The 22301-nt window shown below is 38.5% G+C and overlaps 1 protein-coding gene across 2 annotated transcripts in view; it reads right to left on the reverse strand.

The window, feature by feature from the left end:
* Nucleotides 1–1492: 1492 nt before the first annotated feature.
* ADCY8 (adenylate cyclase 8) overlaps nt 1493–22301 on the reverse strand; it is a 115692-nt gene continuing 94883 nt past the window's right edge. For both annotated transcript variants that reach the window (XM_014264426.3, XM_014264428.3), the window contains 6 exons: nt 19760–19841; nt 15224–15382; nt 11408–11554; nt 5814–5906; nt 3543–3657; nt 1493–2068 (listed from right to left, as the gene is read on the reverse strand). In XM_014264426.3, the coding sequence (XP_014119901.1) occupies nt 1581–2068; nt 3543–3657; nt 5814–5906; nt 11408–11554; nt 15224–15382; nt 19760–19841 (1084 nt within the window). In that variant the 3' untranslated portion in view covers nt 1493–1580. The remainder of the gene's footprint in view (nt 2069–3542; nt 3658–5813; nt 5907–11407; nt 11555–15223; nt 15383–19759; nt 19842–22301) is intronic.

The following is a 22301-nucleotide window of genomic DNA, read 5'->3' on the forward strand; positions in this document are numbered from 1 at the left end:
TTTTGGTCTCATTACAATGAAATACTCTCATGTTTTTGTACTTTTTTGTTGTTAAATAGTTGTGTCTTCTAAAATGTATCAGTCAAGACGTTCTAGCCAAAATAGCCATCTTCCAAAACTGAGTCTAATCCACCAGCAGTGGTCCTAAGAATCCCCAGTTTTTATTAAGGGCCAGGTAACAGCAGCCTGCACAAAGCAAATCTTTATTTACAAAGAATCTGTATGTTGCCCTGCACTGTTTGAGTGTGGTTCATCTGGGGATTGCTGTGTGATTACAGGTCCTGCTCTTCCATCTGAGATTTACTTTAAAGATAATATTTTCTGAAACAAACCCAGCTCTCTGAAAACAGACTTGATGAGAGGTTTCATGCACTTTACAGTCTGGTGTGAATCATGGCACAAGTGCATAAACCTGGACTATGTGTTTACTCTTTCCAAGGTGAAATTGATTATCCAGTCCCCAAAAAGTTAACCTCTTTTTGATGCAGGGCTTGTAGCACTGAGGTGTGCCCTTGTAGGACTGTCTGCGCTGGCACACAAATAATTTAGGGTATTCTCAGTCTTGGCTTCCCCTCATTTTGGGGCAGCTGAGTGAGAGTTTAGCAGTGAATTTTTCTCCTACTGTACTTCAACATGCACTCATTTTACAGCCTCACAAAACCCTTGTTTTGGTGACAGCTCAGACTGGTGACAGGGTTAAGAGCTAAGGTCTGGTAAACAACACCAGAGAATCTGATTTGCTTCTGTACAATTGTACTGTGCAATTGATTCAGCAGTATGATCAGACATATCACTCAAGGTGTAACTCTGTTGTCTGTTTGTCTGTGTGCCAATCAAGACACCACAGTGTGTTTGAGCTCTCCAAACAGGACTGATGGCCGTGACAGTGCCCACAAGAGAGCCTTGACCTCCTGCCTTGGGTGCAAGAGGTCAGGGGGACACTAAGATAAGAGTTTATCTACAGTGCAGTCGCCCAGCTGTGAGGAGGACACCTTGGTCCACTTTAAGAGTGAAGTCAATGGAATCACTGAGTTTAGGACAAGATTCATCCCTTCTGTCTTCCAGACCCTCATACATGGGCAGATGACACACCTTGAAATCCTTTGGCTGTATTGTCAATACTTTTCCTGTAGTTATGGGGAGAAGGCAACAACCTTAGATTGTATAAATCTACTTGAAGGCAATTAAAGGTACTCACTTTTGTTTTGCTTTCATCTGAAAAATGTGGACAATATTTCCTCCTTTTGCCATCATTAATTCTCTGCCCAATTCATGTTCTAAATGCCTCCAGTCAGGGGTTTATTTATTGCTCCTTCCTGCAGGTAGATGATACAGCTGAGTGGTATACAGCTGAGTAGGCTACACCTACTCTGTCTGTATGTTCACAGGTTAACCACAGCTGGTTGGGGAGAGATGCTGGCACCATTTGTTAAAATATAGGAATTTGAATCTCATCAAAATATCACACCAGTAAAAAAAAAAAAATCACACCCCTTCTAAAAAAAATTAAACCCTTTTTATTTGTATATTTATTTTTATATATAAAAGAAATACAAAAACAACCCCACAAACAATGCTGATTATGGCAATTCAGTTTTGTCAGCCCCCTCTGCTTGGGCTGCTGCCTCAGATCCACCAGGAGTGAGCAAAGTCCTCCGGTTGTAATGTCCTTTTATGATTCCAGAGTTATTGTTCTCATTAAGAATTTGTTTCTGTTTTTGCCTGTTAAGAGACTGTACAAGTCCTAATACAACTGCTGCTAATGAATACTGTCCAGTCAGTTTTCTTGGTTGCAAGATCAGAGGATTTGGTTGAACTCTTCCTAGAAGAAAATATGTTTTGATTTTTCCTTCCTGTTCACTGATACCTTTGACATAAATTTCTCCACGGTAGTCGAAGGCAAATCCCCGGTCCTTCAGGATCAGATACGTTTCTTCAGGCACTTGAATTCTGTCACTAACACCTGTGCTGTCCATTCGACTTGCCAAATTCACTGTCTTGCCCCAGATATCGTACTGGGGTTTCTTAGCACCGATAACTCCTGCTACAACAGAGCCATGGCTAATCCCTAGTTAAAAAAACAAAGAAACAAAAAAAAAAAAAAAAAAACAAAGAAAAAAGAAGAAAAGAGAAAAAAGAGAAGATAAACTGTATGCAATAATGACTAAAACTCATATTTGCACTTAAGAATGAGATGAAGCCTGGTTCAGATACGCTTATCTCCAGGCTTAAGAAAGAAGTCCATATTTAAATAAATTAAACAAAGCAAAAAAATCTGAAAAAGCTATAAAACTTGAAAAGTGATATCAACAGTTTTATTTTATGGAACACCCTTATGAGTGGAATTACAATACTTTTGTGTCATCTGTATTCCTCACATTGTTGGCAAAGCTCCTGAAAACGTATCCTCAGACAATAGGAAAGACTTCTGGAACTGCACTTGTTGGGGGTGACCTTGTTAGTGCTATGCAGTCAAGAAATTGCATTCTTATATTCCATGAAGTGAAAATGTTAAAGCATTCTCTGAAGCTATTGAAAGACTGCATTTTTGCATAAAAATACAAGCAATATCTGTTGGTTTTTTTCTAGAATAGTGATTTAAGAATAATTTTAGTAGAGTGCAAGATATCTTTTGGAAAAAGGATTTTAGTTTCTTAGGTTTTTTTTGAAGATTTTTTTTTTAAATGGTGATCAGAATATTATCAAATACTCTTGCATTTGGGCTCTATGAAATCTTTACATGTGATGCACACTTACTAAATGTGAATGCTCGTTCCTTGAGAAATTTTGGGAACTATGAGTTTTGCATTCAAAATTGTTAGGAAGTGCAGATCAGATAGTGATGCTCTGACCCTCTATGCTATGATTGATGAATATTGCTCAGTTTTTCTATGGTAGGGTTATCTATAAAAGACATGTCCCTTCCAGGTGATTTGTTTTGTTTTGGCCAGTGATCAGGTCAATGTGAGAAGTCATCAAATTTATTCCTGCTATGTGCCATATATTCAGGCCTCTTTTTTATGTCCCATCCCACTGCCCATGTAGGATGTTCCATCAAGAACAATTGCTTACCCATCACAGCAATTTAGAGCTGCTGCCACTGATCAAGTCAGAGGTGGAATTCAGTTTTTGTGCAAAACAGAAGTACTACTCCCAGGGGTTGGGAGAAACTACTTTTTTTACTGAAGAAGAATATTATGCAGGGAGATTAGAGACTGTGTGAGTACCAGTCTTGGGGTTGGATCTAGGTTGTCATGTTCACTTTCTGTGTTATATCTATGGGTTCTTAGTACCAGACTTACTTAAGACAGTAAATTAATTATGTTCCCTGTTCATAGTTCAGTGAAATGCTGAAATCCTGCAATCCCCAAATCAGGGCCTATATTCTACAAATGGGATATTTCTATTTCTGACTTTGCCTGGGATGAAATCAATTTGAAAACAGAGGATACAGTATTTGGGCTCTTCTAAATTGTCCTCAATGGAGTCACAACCCCCCAGACAAAAGCTCATTTTAACTCTGGTGTTTGAGCCATGCTTACCAATCCGGAGTTCAAAGTTGTTGAAGGAATGCTTGTTGATCTCCTGTATGCTTTCATTCAGAGCTATGGAGAAGTCAGCCAGAGCACACAAATGTCCCCATTTGTCTTCACATTGCTGAGGAAAAAGTTATACACCAAAATGTTAATGAAGTTTTTCATTTGCCCAGCTGCTATCCATCTCTACAAGTACCAAGGGTTTACATTTGGAATTTAGCCTCAACATTCTAGATGAAAGAGGTACACTGCTGTTAATGGTAGTGCTTGTCATTAGCTTGTGCTTGTATAACTGGATAGACAACAGCTTAAAGGGCCAGAGAAAGTAACTTTCTGTCAACAATCAGGCAATGATGAGAATTAACAAAGCATGTGAAACATGTCTGAGGCAGAGAAAGAAAGTATAGAGAGGACTGAGTTTGCTCAGTCAAGGGTCAAAATCTAGTGAGAACAAGGGATGATCCACAAAAGCATGAAGTAGAGTAAAAGAAGTGAGGGATGTGTAATTCTCCTTTGCTGACACTGTACCCAGGAAAAGCATCAATTCAAGTGCTCTCAGAGATGTGATGATGACAGGAACAACAGGGCAAGCCAGGCAATCTGGGATTGCTCAAAGGAGAGAGAAAAGGCTCTTCTGTAGCTCATTAATTGCCTTGCTTAGGGCAGGCAAGTCACTCCCTGCTCCTTCCCTTCCATTCCTACAAACCAGTCAATATACAGATGGGGACCAGCAGTAGGCTTTAGTCTTCCCAGAACACCAGCAGAACAGATGGATGTGGGCTTGGCCCAACGATTGTTTGATGTCGTCTCATCTGTTCTGAAGCAAGGCAATTCCTTCTACAAATTCATAGTTCATAATACAAAGGATTGGAAGTCTCTCCCTGGGTGATGCAGTCTAGCCCTTGCAGTTTTCATCATCCTGTGTGTTTAACACTGAACATGAACCTCTCCTTGGCATCACCCTGCTCTGTTCACACCATGCTTGGTCCTTATCCTGAACTGGCTCTGTTCTCAGCATGCCAACCTCCCTCAGCAGCCTGCACCTCTTAGGTGCTGACAAGGTGGCAGACATGTACGTATGACAAGTACATTTAAAACACCCATTAAAATTCCATTAAGCTATTATAGTTCAAGAAAAGAGATGAATTAATCAGTCTTGTAAAGGCAATAAAGCTTTTCTCCCTTTGAATTTTTATCCCCATCCAGAGTTAAAGGAAGTCATTAGGAGCTGTGTAGCTATAACCGAGTATCTCCCTGGTGTTCTATCCTTCTTTGCTCATGTCTACACAGAAGCATTTTGACAATCAAAAATCCCATGCATATCCAGTTTTATGGATTTCTAGCTGTCAGCATCGCTTGTTACTCTGTAGGTGGGAGATGCTCAGCTAGTTACACTCCACGAGCTTTTTAATGTATTCTTAACAAACAGTGGAAATTTTCTGGTTTATAAAGCTCATGATAATCTGGCTGCTGCTTTTCAGAAGTTGTGATCAATGTGGGCAAATCTGATTCCCAGCCTGTGATCAACCAGAGGCATTGCACCCCTTTTGTGCAGCTCTTCCTGGGGACTGGCACCAGTTGCCAAAAAAAAACCAGATTTCAGCAACAGATGACTTCTCACTGGATGTATTTTAGCGCCTTATCTAATTTGTTTCCAAGCAAATTCTTGGGTGGAATTATGAATGGATTTCTCTCATCTGACTTATGTGAGGTTTATGGCTGTGACTGTGCATGTGTCCCCTGTGACTATTTATCCCCTCAGCTTGGTTTGTTTGTTCTTCAGTTGAACCAATGACCTGCTTTCTTTTTGATGTGTAGTTATCATGCTGTCTGTAGACATGCTGCATCAAAAATAAAGAATAAATGCAGCATGAGTATACTTACCCTTGCATAAGTACACTGTCAGTTAATAGACCCTCTCTCTTCATCAGTTATTGGAGGTTGTCAGTCAGATTTCTGTCTGAGTTACTGAGGTGGCTTTAGAGTATGTCTGAAGATATAGAAAGACCTGATCTAGATTCACATTGATGTGACTGAAACTTTTTTCTCCTATAAACCTAAATTTGAGGAAAGGATCCATATGGTTCTTGTTCCAAGCACAAGATGGCATTTCAATTCATCAAGAAGTGCAACTGCTGTCTGCCAGAAGCCCCAAATGTCTATTTTATTTCAGCAAAACAAGTTTTATGAACAACACAAAGATAACACTTATATTTTTGAATATGAATGGTCAGAATAATCACAAGCTTTGCTTCTTAAAGAAAATTATCCTCTTACCTGTTTTTCAGGTGACAATCCTGACACGGCCATGTACGTGCTGCCAATTGTTTTAATTTTTTCAATATCTTGAAATCTCTCTTCACCTAGTAACTAATACACATGTAAAAAGAAAAATACTGTTACTTCTGTAATTCCTAACACAAAATACTTCTACAGATCTGAGAATGTATCTTTACACTTTCCAGTCTGTCATGGTGTACAATTTATTCTGGGTCCTAGGGAACACTGGTCTGGGACTCTGGAACATCTACTCACTGAGGGCTGTTTGGTAAATTCCACAATGGATAATATAAGACATGCATACAAGAGAAATGCATCCAAATCCTGCATTTCCTGAGGCATGATCCCTGAATATTAGTGAAGACAAACTCTCTGTCCATGTATATGTGAAGAGAAGACTTGATGACCTAAAATTATTCCTAAAACTCTACTTGAGGAATGGTTTGCAAAGTGCTGCTACAGCAACAATTATGGTGATGAGACCAATATTCAAGACCAGGCTGGTTAAGGTTCTGAGCAACCTGGCTCAGTAGAAGGTGTCCCTGACCATGGCAGGGGGTTTGGAATGAGATGATCTTCCAACCCAAACCATTCTATACACAGTCAATGGATGGAGGTAGATGCCTCCAAAGAAATCCTGTAAGACACCAAGTCCTTTTATATTCCCTGTTTCCCCCTACTTAGGGTCAGACTGGACACCAGTGTGTCTATTGGATCATTCAATCTATACATTTATGTATTTTCCCCTTCTAACAAAAATTCCAAGAACCAATGGGAAATGGTAAATCACTGTATGTATTTGGGATTTGCTATATATGAGTGTTAAAAAGAACTTTTCAGATGAGAATCTGGAAGAGAAAAAAAATAGCTGAATGACTAAAGTACTGAATGAAGTGGGAGTGAAAATTTGGTCCCTATTCCAAGTCCATATTTATGGTTTAACTTAAGAATTTCCATGAAATAGAAGCCAGACCTTTATATTCCTTGAAAGACCTTAGCAGAGTTCAGGATGTGGATTCTATCAGTGACAACAGAGTATGGGATATGGGCATTAATCACCTCATCATAGGGAACTGTTTGTTGCTGGTGTTAATGCCAAATACCCTGTGAAACTTTGTGATAAACTGTATGGTATCTAATAAATTTAGGGATCAATATGGTTACGAAGTCATGGGAGGAAAAAAAAGCACTTAACCCAGAAAAGGAATTTCAAACTTTCAATTCTAAAGGCTCAAGTTTTAGCATTTAAATGGAAAAGAGCAGTTTTGTGGTCAAGCAAAAATACAACAAAATATTTTTCCCCTTTCTTTTTCTACACTGTACATTCTTTTTTCCATCTTGTGGGTTGGAATTTCCTGTCCACTAAAGGCACTATTTCATTCAAAGGGAGAAACATACCAAAGGCAGAACATGAAATATCCCCAGCCACTGAAGTAACCCCAGCCAGAGCTCTGGGGCCACGGGAGCTTTGCTGTTGGTGTGCAGATATGGCACCATCTGTCTCCCAGGGAGGCTGCACAGCATTCCACGGAGGGAATACAAAGCCATATGCTTAATGGCTGCTATCCAAGCCAGGAAAGTCCAAAGACTTGACCTGCTTCTCATTTTTCTTCAAACTGCCAGAACAGCCCATTGTGTACCTTTCCCTCTCACAAGGGCAGCTCTTCCAACTGCTCTCTTAAAGAAAAATATTGTTTCTTGTGCCTCTGCCTCTGTGAGCAGTCTGAGAACACCATGTGTTTGAGCAAGGGGAGAAAATGGTCTTGCTTTAAAACAGTCCATATTTTCATTTCCAGATGGTTGCTGGAAGCAACAGCAAATAGCTCACTAATTTAAAATGTATAATAAATATCTAAAATTACCCTTTTTAGGACAGAAAAAACATTGGCTGTGATGCAATTTAGAAAAAATTATCCCAAGTTATGTTTTTTTTTTTTATTCATTATTGTTTCCAAATCTTCTGTTTGCTTCTTTTTTCCCCCTGCTTTATATGATCTATTAAATAGATTCTTTCCTTCTTCAAATAATGCTCTATTTACTAATTACTTTCTTCATGGTATGACAGGATGATGGATTTTGATATTAGGGAAAGATATTCCAACCCAGTCCTAAATCAGCTGTCATTTGTAAAAACATTTTAAATAGGCTGCTAATTTAACATTGTAGTCCAGGGACACATTTTCAAACACTAGAATGTGGTTTGTATCTAAAAAGAAACTCATGGCTTGGTGCTGCAATTCATGTACAGCCACGGTTGTGTGGAGATCAGACTCTGGGATCACAAAATTCTACAAAAAGAGAATATTGCAGGACATAGCACCCAACTGCAAAGTAATCAAAGAATCTGAAAGCAGTATCCATTGTTCTGGTAAAACCTCTGCTTGCGTCAACATAATATCTGTTGTGATATACACTATGTAATCACTGCAGGATAAATAAAATGCAAGATAAAAGAATCTGTGAACAAGAAAGCTCTTCTGAAAACACAAAGCCCAACTGTAATATTAACATAAATAAATGACAGATTAAATAGCCTAGAAACAATATTACATTAAAAAATTCCTTCAAGCCTCATAATATCTGCAGAAATGTTATGATATTAATTTTCTGGTCTAACATCTCTAAGAAAGGGCTTTTAGCCCTGTATGTGTCTTAGAACTACAGTCATATAAAAAGCAAATAATTAGAAAGGGTAGGTTTTCAATGTTCATATTTGTTTATTTTTGCTAGTCCAGAAATTAGCACCTCCTGTTCTGCCTCAGCTGGCAGGAAGACTGGAAAATTTGGAAGTAAAAACATTTGTGAACCATGAGGGAAAAAGAAAACTGAGTGAAAGCTGTATTTTGGCAATAGTCAACCACCTATTCTGCAAAACTCACTTCTGGACCACATTCTCCCACTCCCTAAGAAAGACCCAGTCACAATCTGACTCGTCTGTGGGTACCTACCCCCTGCAGTTGTCAGTGACAGGTTCTGTTCCAATATTCACTATTTATTTAATATTTTTTTGTAACTGGCTTTGTCTTCCTAACATAGATCTATTATGTGGAAATCAAAGTAAAAGATCCAGACTGTAACCTTGCTGTGTTGCACTGACAAGGAAAACCCTCTAAAAAGAAGAGATGTCCCAGATTTCTTTCTCATGTATCTATCACATTTTCCAAAGCAGATAAATTTGTATTTCTACCGTTGCTTTAATTCATAAGCATCATTTTAGCCCTGTAGACATTTCATCTCTAATGTTTTATCTCCGTAAGGAAAAGGGGCAATTCACTGTGTAGAATGTGATCTGAGCTTGGGAACTCAATTCAGTTGTCTAAACACATATGTTCAGGGTGATCTAGAGTACTCTTGCCTTGAACACCTCCAGTGCCCTGCTCCAGAGCATGAGTTTTCTGGCAATGCAGGGTGGGAGCTGACAACGCCCTGTGGGTGCCCCAAATCACCTGGGATGTATCAAAAGTTATCAGGTGCCCATGTCTTACACTCCTTGCTAAGATTTCTACATCAGGGTATCTCTGCAGAGGTGTTCACTTGCAGTTTCCCCATGGATGTCAGAGCTGTTCTGCTCTCAAGCTGCACATCTGCATTTTCCTCCCAGGGCTGTACTGGACAGCAGGCAATTTTGGCAAGGAGCACAGGTAAAAATGAAGGAATCGTGACATTGTAGAGTGTCAGTCAACAGTTACATGGAAACCTTGCTAACCCTGTAACATTGCACTTGGAATGATTTGTGGTTCCTTTTCCATGGGTAAGGTTACTCCTTTCAGTGGTTCTGTCTGGCATATCACCTTTCAGATTGTTTAGACAGAGTAAACTAATGACACCACCATGCTGCAAGTAGGTTAGCAGTCAGCAGGGGATCCCATAATTTCATTTGCTACCTGTACTAAGAACATATCTATTCTTCAACTAAACATGTCTGGGACATAATGCAGTCTCTAATTAGGTCCTTTATTAATTACAGAGCAGGTGTTAGGGGCCTGAAAGTAATATTGTGTTAGGGTTTTGATTAAAACCTTGTCTTCAGTAATTGCCACAGCAGCAAAGGAATTTTGTTGTGAAGATTACGTGAATGTGCATGACAAAATATCTTAATATGAAGACTATTGCTATGAATTAATTTGAGTGGTAATCTTTTTAATCAGATCTGGAAATAGAAACAAAACTATTAATCAAGAAGCATGCTGACAGCTGTGCTAGATCCTGGAGGTAAGGAGCAGGAATTTATATCCACAGGGAATGCAGTGCAGGAGCTTAGAAGGTGACAGAGTTCTTCTTGTGAGGGAGAGATTTTGTTCTCAGTCAAAATGCACAGGGAAGTGTTCCCGGTGAATTCTTCTATTTCCCACTCATAGTTTTAGTATCTCACCAATTATATGGATAAACTCTGCATTTCAGTAATCTCTTAGCCTTGCTACAATCTTTATGAGCAACCACTCATTCCCCATGCAAGTGCCCAGGATGGAAGTCACAGACCAATGACACCATATTTCCTCCTTCCCTTTTCTTTCTGGACCATCGCAGTCTGGAGCACAGGTCCAATCTTGTTGCTAGGTAGAGGTGGTTCCAATTCTATTTTTACCACTCAGGGATCTCAGGAGGGCAACACACTCCTGAAAACTGCCTGCAGGATAGAGGTTAAAATTCTCTCTGCTAGGTAATTTTGACAGTATTTTTTCATCCTTCCTGGTTTTGAAATTCTTTTAAAGCTCTTCATTGGCCTATTCTTTGTCTCTTTTCCTAATTGCTCTTGGGCTCATTGCAGGACATGATACCACGTGTTTAAACTTCCTTACAAACTACTTTGCAGAGTATACAAATTTATCCTGACTTCCTCTTTAGTTACCAGGTTTTCTTTGCTTTCACCCAACAATAGCTACATTGGTGATTTGACTTATCTCCTCCTTTTTACCTTGTCCCCTCCTCAGCTCCTTTTCTGAAATTATCTGCACAGAAAACATAAATACATTATTTTTCCTTTCTGTGTCCTTTCTATTAAAAAAAAAAAATCCTTTCACTGCTGAAGTCTTCAGTGAAACAAGCAGCTGAACTTCATTTATCTCTCTACAAAAATCCTAACCAGATAAGTCTTCTCAGTTAATATGTCACAACCACCTTCCATTCTTTACCTAATATTTGCTTCTGAGCTCTCTGCTTCACATTTAACTGGACACTGTTTTACCCTTTAATATCCATTGAATCCATTCAACCAACACCTTTAAAGCAGCACCTTTACCTGTTTGTATTTAGACCAGTATTTTTCAGAACAGTTGCAGGGATGTTTATACTTCTTTCTTCTACAGAACTGAAGTATTTTCTACTTTCAGATACTCTGGTGCAGATTTGTGCTTTTATGGATATTTATACTTAAGTATTTCTTTCAGTCTCTATCTCTTTAGATCATTCAGAACAAGGTTGGCAGGATGAAGGGCAAAAAAAGCAAACCAGACAATTTTAATATGAGCAAAAAAATCAGAGAACTATTTGAAGCAAAATAATTACCAAATCTGATAATTTAGGATGACATATTTGCCATTTAAAACTCATAGTTTAAACACTATCAGGTTTCCTCTAGTAGCTGGCATTACCTCATCAAAGTCTGCAATGATTTCATTCAGTAAGCGCAGACATTCTACTCCTTGGTTATTCATCTCAGTCTGGGAATAAAAGTCAGCAAATCCAGGTATAGAAGCAAACATCACACCAACAGCATCATAGGACTGAGAGTATAATTCCTGAAAAAATGAGGAAAAATGAAATGTTAGCCTAATGGAGAAAATGTAATTGGCAGCAATTAAAATAGCTTTCTTAATCTTTCCATATATAACTCCTTAACATCTGATGTTGACATGAGTATTTTAAGGGTTAGCCACGTTCAACAGGAGGAGGCTGACAGGTCTTAATGTTTTTATTGCAGATTATATGCAGGGTTTTCCCTTTCTTTGAATGCCTGCTCTTTCTGTTTCTCAGGTCAAGGAGTGACACCAGCAAAAGTGAAACAGAAATTTTGATTTACATGAAGAATGACTTGAATACATGAAGGATTCATTGTCAAGTGCAAATACCAGTTATCACATTTTCTGGTGGATAATTTGTACTTCACACTACTGCAACTCTTTACAAGTTTGTTTATTCACAAGTTTTCAGAAAAACCTTACTCTGGTAAACTCTGGTTCTCCTAAGGTGGCTGTGGAACTCTTTGGTTGCCTGGCTCTGGGAGATATTCCTGCTCTTAGGGTTCAAAAGGAGGGAGAAACAGAAGTTAGATTGGTAATAGAGTTACTGGGAAGGACAGAAAGCAGCTTATAAGGGATCAGTCACAGAAGGCTATATGGATAAATTATGCCTTGGAATAAGCTTTCACTTACATTATTCATATAATTCACTCTGGTACTGAATGACAGATTTTTTTTATGAAGGGGCTTGTGTCATTGCATATAAGAAAATGTAGACAGTTCTTGTCTGAACTAAAGCTAATTTTTAGGAAAAAAAAACAAATTTCAACTTTAAAGATTCCAGGGATTTCTACCGCAATTCCTGGTATGCCTTTCTTGAAGCTAATATACCACCATCATATGTATTCTCCTTTGATTGTTTTTTTTTTCCTGGCTTCAAAACTTCTGTAGTTTTAGGTAATGGTGGACACTTCCATTTCTGTTTATGAACATTTCTTTTGTTGTTATGACCTGAAGTACTTTTTTGTCAAATTACTAGCTAGTGGCTTTAAGAAATATTGATGGTTTGGTTTCATGATAAAAAAGATTTACTGCTGATTGCCATACACTTGGCATGACCAATTCAGGCCTTTCTTTATCCTGCTTCTCCCTAGAAAAGCATCCTGAACTTCTGCTCTTTGATGTGCTGCTTAATGCTTCTGCTTGTCCAGGCTCCTTTACAATGTGTCTTAGAGTAAACAAGGAGAAATTATTCTCGTTTCCAAAGCCACGGCAAAGCCTTGATTGAGAAAAGGTGATTGATTCCCTTTCTGCCCTTACCCTTTCTTGCACTGAAGATCATCTTCAGGGTCATGGAAGCCATACTCTAAGAACACTCTTATTCCCTTTTGTGGGTATAGAAATAGGTAATACACACATTAATTCGTGGATGCTTATGAAAGATCTGACACTGTGCTAGGAGAAGCATGAATACACTCAGCCATACTCATGCCTTGGATCATGAAGGTAGAAAACAACTGCCTGAGCCTTCAGTTGTTCCATTTTTCTATTTTTGGTAAGAAGCATAAGGACAGAAATAAAACATCCATAAGAAATCACTACAGTACATATTTGGGAATTCATTTTTTTGAGAGCAGAGAAATTAACTTAATGGCCAGACATGAACTGCAGGATTGATTGCACTGAAATCTGGTAGATTTTCCTGTCTGCCAGCTCATGCATAAATCATCCCCAAGTATAGTTACTCTGGAAATTGCCTTACAAAAAGCAGGGGTGGTGGAATTTAATTCAGTGGCAAATTATTGAAGCATCAGCAGTGATCCATGGGGCATCTGCTTGCTTCTGAAGATTATTATGCATGTGACTGTACATGAATGAAAGTGTAAGATGGGAAATTTGTTCCCTGAAAATCCATAATGCAGATATGCCAGAACACACTGCTGGCTGGTATCAAGGTCTGCTCCATTTGCAATGAAACATTTGAACCTGGTTGCTTTCACACTCACATTTTCTCATGTGCATAGCAGGGTTTCTGTGGCACTTTCATACCCACAGAGTTTAAAATTTCTCAAGAGTGATTTCTAAAGTGCTTTTTCTTGTAGCTTCTCACTGTGTCATCTTTCCCTAGGTGATACTTGAAATCAGAACACAATGACTCCTCATTGAGCAGTCTAATTAGGCTGCCTACATCCATTTCCAAAATGTACAACAGAAAATGGTGGCCTTAATTCCTTTTTGCTGCACCATCAGTAGATATGTCAATTCTGGCAAGGTGAATCTTGCAACATTCCTTCCCATAAAAAAGATAATTCCAACATTGCATGAGAAAATCCAATTTCATCATACAATACCTTAATATATATGTAATATTATAATATGCATTTACTTTGTTTCAAATGAGAAGTAAATTACTTACTGCTGCTTTCAGAAACAAATTCTGGAATTTCCATTATCCATCTTCAAACTTCATGTTAGGAATATTCAGAGAATCCATTATCATGCTTTTCTTTGTGTACTGCAAACACTTTTTAGGAACATAGCTACAAACTCTGTTGCTGAAATGGGAGCTTTGTTATCTGCCACAAATGGGCAATTCAGGGGCAATATGAAATGGCAAAAATGTTCTGTTGTGTCTGCATATATGAGAGCCTCAGGTCTCTTGCAGCTTGCTCCTTCCATAGTCACTGTCAGGGCTCTAATAATACTTCTGCAACAATGGATCATAAACTTGCACAGACATTCTGTTAAACTCACCTACCTTTTCTATGAATAGTTGATTTTCACAGACTCAAATACTAGATTTTCATAGACTCATAGATTGGAACAAACTTCTGAATCTCATTTAGTACAGTTTGCTTTCAAAGCGGACTAAGATCAAGTCTTTCACAGCCCTTTTGATTTGAGGGCTGAGCCCTGCTCTGCCTTCACAGACTGACAAAACCACAGAATCACAGAATTTCTGGGGCTGGAAGGGACCTCTGAAGGTCATCCAGGCCAACCACCCTGCCCAGGCAGGGTCACCTAGAGCAGGTTACACAGGAATGCATCAAGGTGGGTTTGGAATGTCTCCAGAAAGGGTGACTCAGACCTCTGTGAGCAGCCTCTTCCAGGGGGCTGCCACCCTCTATGTAAAGCAATTCTTCCTCACGTTGAGGTGGAACATCTTGTGTTTTAATTATTGCCATTGATCTTGTCCTGTCCCTGGGCACCACTGAAAAGAGCCTGGGACCATCCTCTTGGTACCTGCCTTGGAGGCATTCAAATGCAATAATGAGATCCCTTCTCATCTTCTTTCCCAAGTCTCTCCTCATAGGAGAGATGTTCCAGGCCCCTAATAATGTCTTCTTTATAAACACTCATTAGGTACTTGAAGACAACAATAAGATGCTCTTTGAGTCTTTTCTTCTTAAAATTGCATGATCTCAGCTGTCTCAGCCTCTCCTCATTGTTATGTCCCCCAGTCCCATAACCATCTTGGTGAATTATTGCTAGAATTTCTCTATGTGTGGCCCATATGTTTCCCACTGATGGGTTCAGAACAAGGGAACATCACTCCAGGTGTGGTCCTAGAATCTTTACTTCAAAACATGATTTTCAATGTTGATCAGACACCAAAGATTGGCAGTGTTTGTGCAATGAATACTATAGAGAAATAAGTTTCAGCAATTTCCTACCAGACATACTTTTCTTTTACTTATTAGACAAAAATATCAGAAAATTGACACATACTTCATTATCCCGATCCTTCTCCAGGAAGTGACGGGCAACGTGACTGGGTAAAATATTCCTTAGCATGTTCTCATTGTGCTCCCTCAGCTCCTTCATTTCATTGATTTCTTCTTTTGCTTGAACACGCCACAGAAAATCCAGCCTTGCTGTGTATTCAAGCTGTGGTTTCAGAAAGAAAAAGAAGCAAAAATAAAACCTGACAAGATAAGAGCAGAGATTGTATTGCCATCCTGGCAGGCTGCTCCTGCCATGCAACCACCTTCAGTGCTGCTGGAGATCTCTGAAACAATTTGATATTCTTGCCAGAAAAAGAGATTATTTCTTTGCCTTATGTGCAGTGAGACTCTCAGAGTAACCGTGAGCAAAATAATATTTGGCATATTACTGCTATGGTCAGTGGATGTAAAGTGTCACCAAATTATTTTCCCTTTAAGCATATCTTTATTATTTAGATAACAGAGTCTGACAGGAGATAAGGCGTTGGCAGGTATTGATATGAAAGAAATATATTCCCCTTTTCATAAGTGTTTTCAATTTAAATCAGAAAATTAGCAAAAGGCTAACTCTAAACTCTTGGCAAGGATGTCCTTCTCAAGAATGAACATCTTTCATCAAAACTGTATAACAGCCCAAAGTGAACCCAAAGAGAATGTCTAAATCTGTAGCACAAAAACGATATAGCTGTACTGTTGGGACATGCAGTTATTTGCAACTTTAATATTTTTAAAAATAACAGAAAATATGCTATCTGCCATCCCCTCCAATACTCTGTGCCTGTAGTGTGGGATCAGAGTCTACAATCACAATTTATCCATGCAAAGTCTATACCCACAACTAAAAACTGAAGTGAAATAATTTCCAGTGTGGTGTGTGTGCAGAACAAATTCTGTGCACAGCAGAGCTTATACATGCATGCATATGTTTGCATTGTTGATATAGATATATATATAAATTCTTATTCATTTAAGCATGAATGGCAGCTGTCTCCTAGCTGAGGCAGGGAACATGTTGAAGCCTCGTGTCACTTGCCTGAGAGGCACACGTGTGTCAGCACATGGACAACCCAATACTGCCAGAGATTCTGTGTGCATCACACTGAAGCAGAGTTTTAAGCAGATTTCAAGGCAGCTGATGCTGTATCTTGCACAAGGGGTGACTTATTAAGCTACAGCACTACTGAAAATGATGGAAATATATATATATATATATATATATATATATATTGTTGGTAAACTGAGAGAGAACATTTATTTGTGAGGTCTGAGATGCTCCAACCAGAGATAGTAACACCCATCAAAGAAGACCCATCTATTTGCTGGTATTGTGGCAGCAAATAGATGAATTTTACAATTTTGAAAGACATCAGATGGTGCTGGGATAGAGGAATTTTTTGAAATATAATTCATATACCAAACTAAAATAAAGGAGCAGACTGCAGTGGGTGGGAATGACTAAGAGGGGGCTCAGGCATTGTTTGGTGACTCATCTTGGTCACAGTTTTAGTCAGCAGCAGTCATGAATGGCAAACTCTTCAGGAGAAAAAAATCCAAGCGCTTTGCAAGGGACCTTATTTTTTGGTTGTACTCTAGGGAGCTTTCCTTCCTAAAAGCTAAAAGTGACTGTGGCTTGATAGAAACTTCCAAAGCCTGTATGCAACTTGGCAGTGATTTTCTTGCCCTCTGGGTGCTGTAGCCAGCTTTATAAACAAACTTCTTTCTACTGATATGTTGGTCTTCTGTCTTGTGTCCATTAATCTCCCGAATTAATGGCAACAATAAAAGACTGTCAGAAAAGAGTATTTTAAACATATTTTTCAACCTTTTTCAGTTTTCTTTGCCTTTCTTTTATGTTAGAAGACAGAGCCCATACCAGATAACTGACTTTTATCTCTACCAACTAACTGAGAAGAAAAAATTATCTGTAAGTTTTCAAAGAGTTCTAAAGGTATTTCAAAGATTGACTTCAAACAGGAGCTGCTGCTGGATTTTGGGTTCTTTGATGCTTCTAGATATTTAATGCTACTACTTGGCAAAAAAGTGTGGTAGTTTTTCAGAGCTGATTTTTATGCTGCTCTACAGGGAAATGTCACATCTCTAAGCCTAGCTCAGAATAGCAGCAGCTAATCTTTACATTTTAGATAACATCGTTCTGGTTATTTGTGATCACATTTAAACATGAAATATTTTTTCTTTCATCATCAGTGAACTACCAAGATGGCATTATCAGCTCAGAAGAAAAGGAGTGATACATATGAGATTTGAAAATAGAAAATATTAAGAAGATGTTTTGCTAAGTTCTTGCATTTGCTAAAACTAGAAGAATTGTAGGGTTGAGTTTAATTTTTGTGGCTTGATTTTCTGAAGAAATATTCCTAGATTTAGACCCCAAAGTGTCCATGTTTCCCTCCCCTGATATGTACCTTTAATAAACACCTCTAATTTCAATAGCTGGTGAAGAAAAGAGAGATGTATAACACAGAAAGCCTAACATTATGTCCTCAGCATGCTGCTCAACCCAACCACTCCACAGAAAATTGTCAGATACAATTAAATTAAATATAATAAGATGGTATAACACACCTTTTTCTCAAATTTAATTTTAAATTTTGGGTTCTAAATATGGCATTAATTTTAAATTACAATGGATAATAAAAAGTTAATTATTAAAAAATTGATCATCCATAAATATTATCTTACAAAAATAACCTCTTTCAGTAAATTCACCTAGAATAAGACGACTTTTAAGCTATTCTACTTCAGAGAACTTTTGCAGCTTGTGGGATGGGAAGACATGCTGGAGGACAGCACATTGGACTTAATGTGCTTCCTATTTCACACTTCAGAAGAGTTTTGGGGTTTTGATTGTTTTATTTTAATGTGGTTTGATGGAACTTTTATATATATTAAATTGATAACTATACATAAATCTTTATGTTCACTCTATAATAAAAAAAAATAAACAATTCAATTAAATGTTCCTGGACTCTGCCTTTGGATGCTGTTAAATTGATAGACTGGCCTTATGAACGATTTGGGAGAACATGCAGAACTTAGCACATCTCAGGGACCATTTCCAAGGGCAGTTCTAATGCAGCCATCCTGTTTTATGGAACCAGAAAGGTTAATAAAATGGAAAATATCTTGTGCTCTGCTTACAGGCCTCTGGGCTTGAAAACACTCTTAAACACCCCAGAGCAGGCTTTTGTAGAAGACAGATATTTACACTCAGGATTGGGATCCTGAAGATCATTGTCTGGCTTCAGCCTAGCCAAGCTTGACATTTTTATCTTGACATATGTGAATAATCATTGGGAATACTATAAGGTTTATCCCAAATTTGAGTTTTCAGTTCTTATTTGTTCCATATTATTCCTAAGTGAACTTTATGTCATGATAAAGCCATGTCACAGTTCCTTGATTTCCATCAAATTTAAATGTAAAATGCATTTCATGCCTTGCTTCCCCTACTCACTCATTCCTCATTCCCCCAGAAAGAAGATAAACAGTAGGAAAATTAATAGAATATTTAGGTGTTGGCTTCCTTTTGCTCTCATGTGGAAGGAATGGAGGCTCTGACTTGTGGGACAGCTTAGAAAGTTATTGCAATAAAGTGCCTAATATTGTCTTATTCATCACAGCATCATTCCTGTCTTACTACCTCATTCCAGAAGGATTGAGAAATGCTGGAGTTTATCAGCTTAATGGTCTTGTGGAGAAAATCTTTAGGCAAGTCAACAATGTCTAAAGGCAACTGTGCTTGGGGCTTTCTTTGGAGCGGTGTGCCCCTTGCTTTTTATGATTAGAAACTGCCTCAACTCAGCGTGTTTCACATCCAGAGCTTGGGAGCAGAAACCCTGTGGAGAAAACACCCTACTTATGCTGGTTTTTATTCAATGTGTTTGTTATTTTAAATCTAAATTTGCCACAGTTCTCTCTCCCTGTGCATTGTGTAGGTATTCCTGAAATACCCAGTTTCTCAATTCCTCCTTGAGGATGTCAGTCCTAAAGCTCTGAGGCCCCTAAATCCTGTTTAAGGTCTAGGTCCACGTGAAAGGATTCTTGTAAGTAGTCCCTGACACAGATGAGTAAGTACTGCTGCTTATCCCAAATTTTCCTCATTTCCTTGAGTCTTTTGCTTTTTATCTATAAACAGAATAAGCTATTTCACAGAAGTTTCATTATTTATTGGTTTTTATTTCCTTACTATATTTTGGGTTTATGCCTGCTCAGGTGCACTGAAACTGTCAGGTGCCTCCAGAACTGCACATGTGTCTAAAATAATCCTGTTTGTTCCTTCAAATAGAAAATGCTGTGTAATTTGAGTATTGCTGAATAGAATATTGTTCATGTTCTTTAAGAATGCTAGACAGTGTCAGATATGGGCTTTCTTTAATCAGATTCTGTATATGGTTTATTAAATTGCAAAAGGTCATATGCTCAAGAGGATAAAAAGGCAGGTGGTATTTTAAAGTAATTGTTGTCACATCTTGTAATTGCAAGGCACAAAGGGAAAGGTTGAAGAAAATGTTTGCATTACCTGTTGACCATGATAAAATACAGCTAAAAGGAACATTGCCATCAGTAGTAAAGATGCCTCCTTTGTACCCAGGAAGTCTGTGCTGGAAAAAAACAAACAAACAGCAAAGTAAAATACAGTTATTTAATTGTCAGTGTTTTAATTGTTCAGAAGTTTCATTTCATAAGTGGTAATTTTGTTGTTCATTAAAAAGAAATCCACCATATTTGAAAATTTAATTTAGCAGTAATTAGTTCAAGAGAACAGGAGTGTAATTGGAGAGCTCCCTGTTTGGAGATACATCTTAAGTAACTAAATTGTAGCCGACAGGAGGTGCACAGGAGGTGATGAGCTTTCACTTTCAAATGTGACATGCAAGCTGTGTGTCAGTCAGTCCCTTCCTGGGACAGCCCCTGTGGAGTGCAGGGGGTGACATCGGGGGGAAAGGCAGAGGGGGAGCTGACAAAGGGAAACTTCCAGGCTGTGGAAGCAAAAGCCCAGTGAATAAAGCCAGAGATAAAGGATGAGCTCCAAGGCAGGAGCTGAAATTAAACATATTGTGAGAATGGTTTGGAGATGACAGGGATATAGCATGGATTAAAAGAGAACCAAAAAAATGGTAAACAGTAGCTAGGACTGGTTCTACTGAGCTACAAAGAGGAGACCAGAGAAGCCTGTGACAAGGGAGGTAAAGGAAACCCTTGCAGACCACAGGGAAGCAGAGAAGATGAGCCATGCAGGTACTGGCTCTACGAAATCTGCTGTATGAAATCACTGAGGTGCTGTGTATGGAGCACAACCAAGTTTAAAATAAAATGAAAGGGGTTAAAGGCAGTAACAGGAGGTTTCAAACATTGAGAGAAATTACAGTTATGTGGAAAGATGAATAAAAGCTGAAGAAAGTATCTCTGTATGCCTGGGTTTTTTTTGGTTTTTTTTTTTTTTTTTTAAGCATGTTTCCCAGGGAACAGACAAAACAGGTCGGGGAAATGGTAGAGCCAAACTTACAGAAAAGCAAATGGGAGAAAAAAGAAATTTGGAGTTGAATTGAACAGAGATACTTTTCAATTATTCTGTTGAAGGGAGATGAGAAAAGAAAGTTGTTATGTGGTGAGAAAACCTTGACATTTTGAGAAAAATAATAAATGAGTAAATGAGGACCAGAAATTGGATGAAATTTTGGGACAATCTTTAGTCTGCCTTGAGATCTAAGAACAAAGCAAAGTCCAGATACTGGATCTGCTTTCTATAGTAATTTTTAAAGAAGTGTGGGATGCTATTTGTCAGAGGACTCATATGACAGAGAAATTAGAGAAAAAAAGAGGAGAAACTGAGACAAAACCAAAAGGAAACTTTCTCGTGAGAGAGGTAACTGAGCTGCCTTTGTGGTTCTAATGAATTTACTGTGCTGGAAATGTGCTGCTGTGGGATGAGTCATCAACACAGAGCAAGAGCAGGCAGGAAGTATCCTTGTCATCAGCAGATATGCTGAAATTCAAATGTTGCCTATTTTGAAGTTGCCCAAAATGCAACCTCCAAATGAACACATCCCAAAAGGACCCCTTGTACATTGGCTAAAGGCAAGAGCCTTAAAGGTCTTGATTATAAACCCACTTTTTATTGCATATTGTGGTGTTGTAGCTGTACCCACCACAGCTGGGTGAGTTTTGTAAGGAGCTGCCAATCCTTTTATTCAAATGATTTATATAGTTGAAAAACCAAATAATTTTCAGAGCACACAGTCTTGAACTTCATTCTCACTAATAGCAGAGCTTAAGTTCCTATCCTTGTTGTGAGAGTGGAGCATCTCAACAGATTTCCCCATGTCTTGGGCCGTTGGCTACTCCGGGAATACTCTTGCCTCTTTCTCACTCTTCTGTGATAACAGTCTCTAGAGAGTTTTATTGACAGGGAATAGAGGCTACTCTGAATTCTTCAATATTTTTACACAAATGAGATTCTTTGCCATTCCTAGTTAGTTACAATTATCATGATTTCTACTTCTAGTTACTTTGCCAAAGTATTGCTTACTGCCATTTTTCAGGTTTGCTGGGGTCTGTTCTGGACACATGATAAGTCTGTACCATGATAACTAGCATTAGAAAAAGGAATTTCAGCCCAAATCTCTGGTTCCCTGTTACTGTAGGAAGCAAGTAAGGAGAGGTGTTCATGCAGAGCCTTGCTATGTGTAGGGATGTGGCTGTTGGGAGAATTAATTGTACTGGAAATCCCTGCTTTTCTTTCACGCTGCATCTTCATCTGCACTTACAACCACAAGGAACAGCAATACTACCCTGGTCAAGTATCAAAGGCCAAAGAAGTGTTTTTCTGAATGATTTAAATTACTGCTGTTCTAGATTCAGTTATTGCAACACTAATTGCATCTCTGACTCTGAAAATCATTGTGGTTCTTCTGCACTTCCTCTTCCTGGGAAAGAAACCTGGGAGGAGGAGGAGGAGGAGAAGAATGTCCTTCAAGCACTCTCCTACAAAACAGGACCATGCCTGTGTTCCTTATATCTTTCCCAAGTGCATATTATTTGTTTGGATTTTATTCTAAAAA

The sequence above is a fragment of the Zonotrichia albicollis genome, chromosome 1 (genome assembly GCF_047830755.1).
Source record: "Zonotrichia albicollis isolate bZonAlb1 chromosome 1, bZonAlb1.hap1, whole genome shotgun sequence".
Taxonomy (NCBI): Eukaryota; Metazoa; Chordata; class Aves; order Passeriformes; family Passerellidae; genus Zonotrichia; species Zonotrichia albicollis.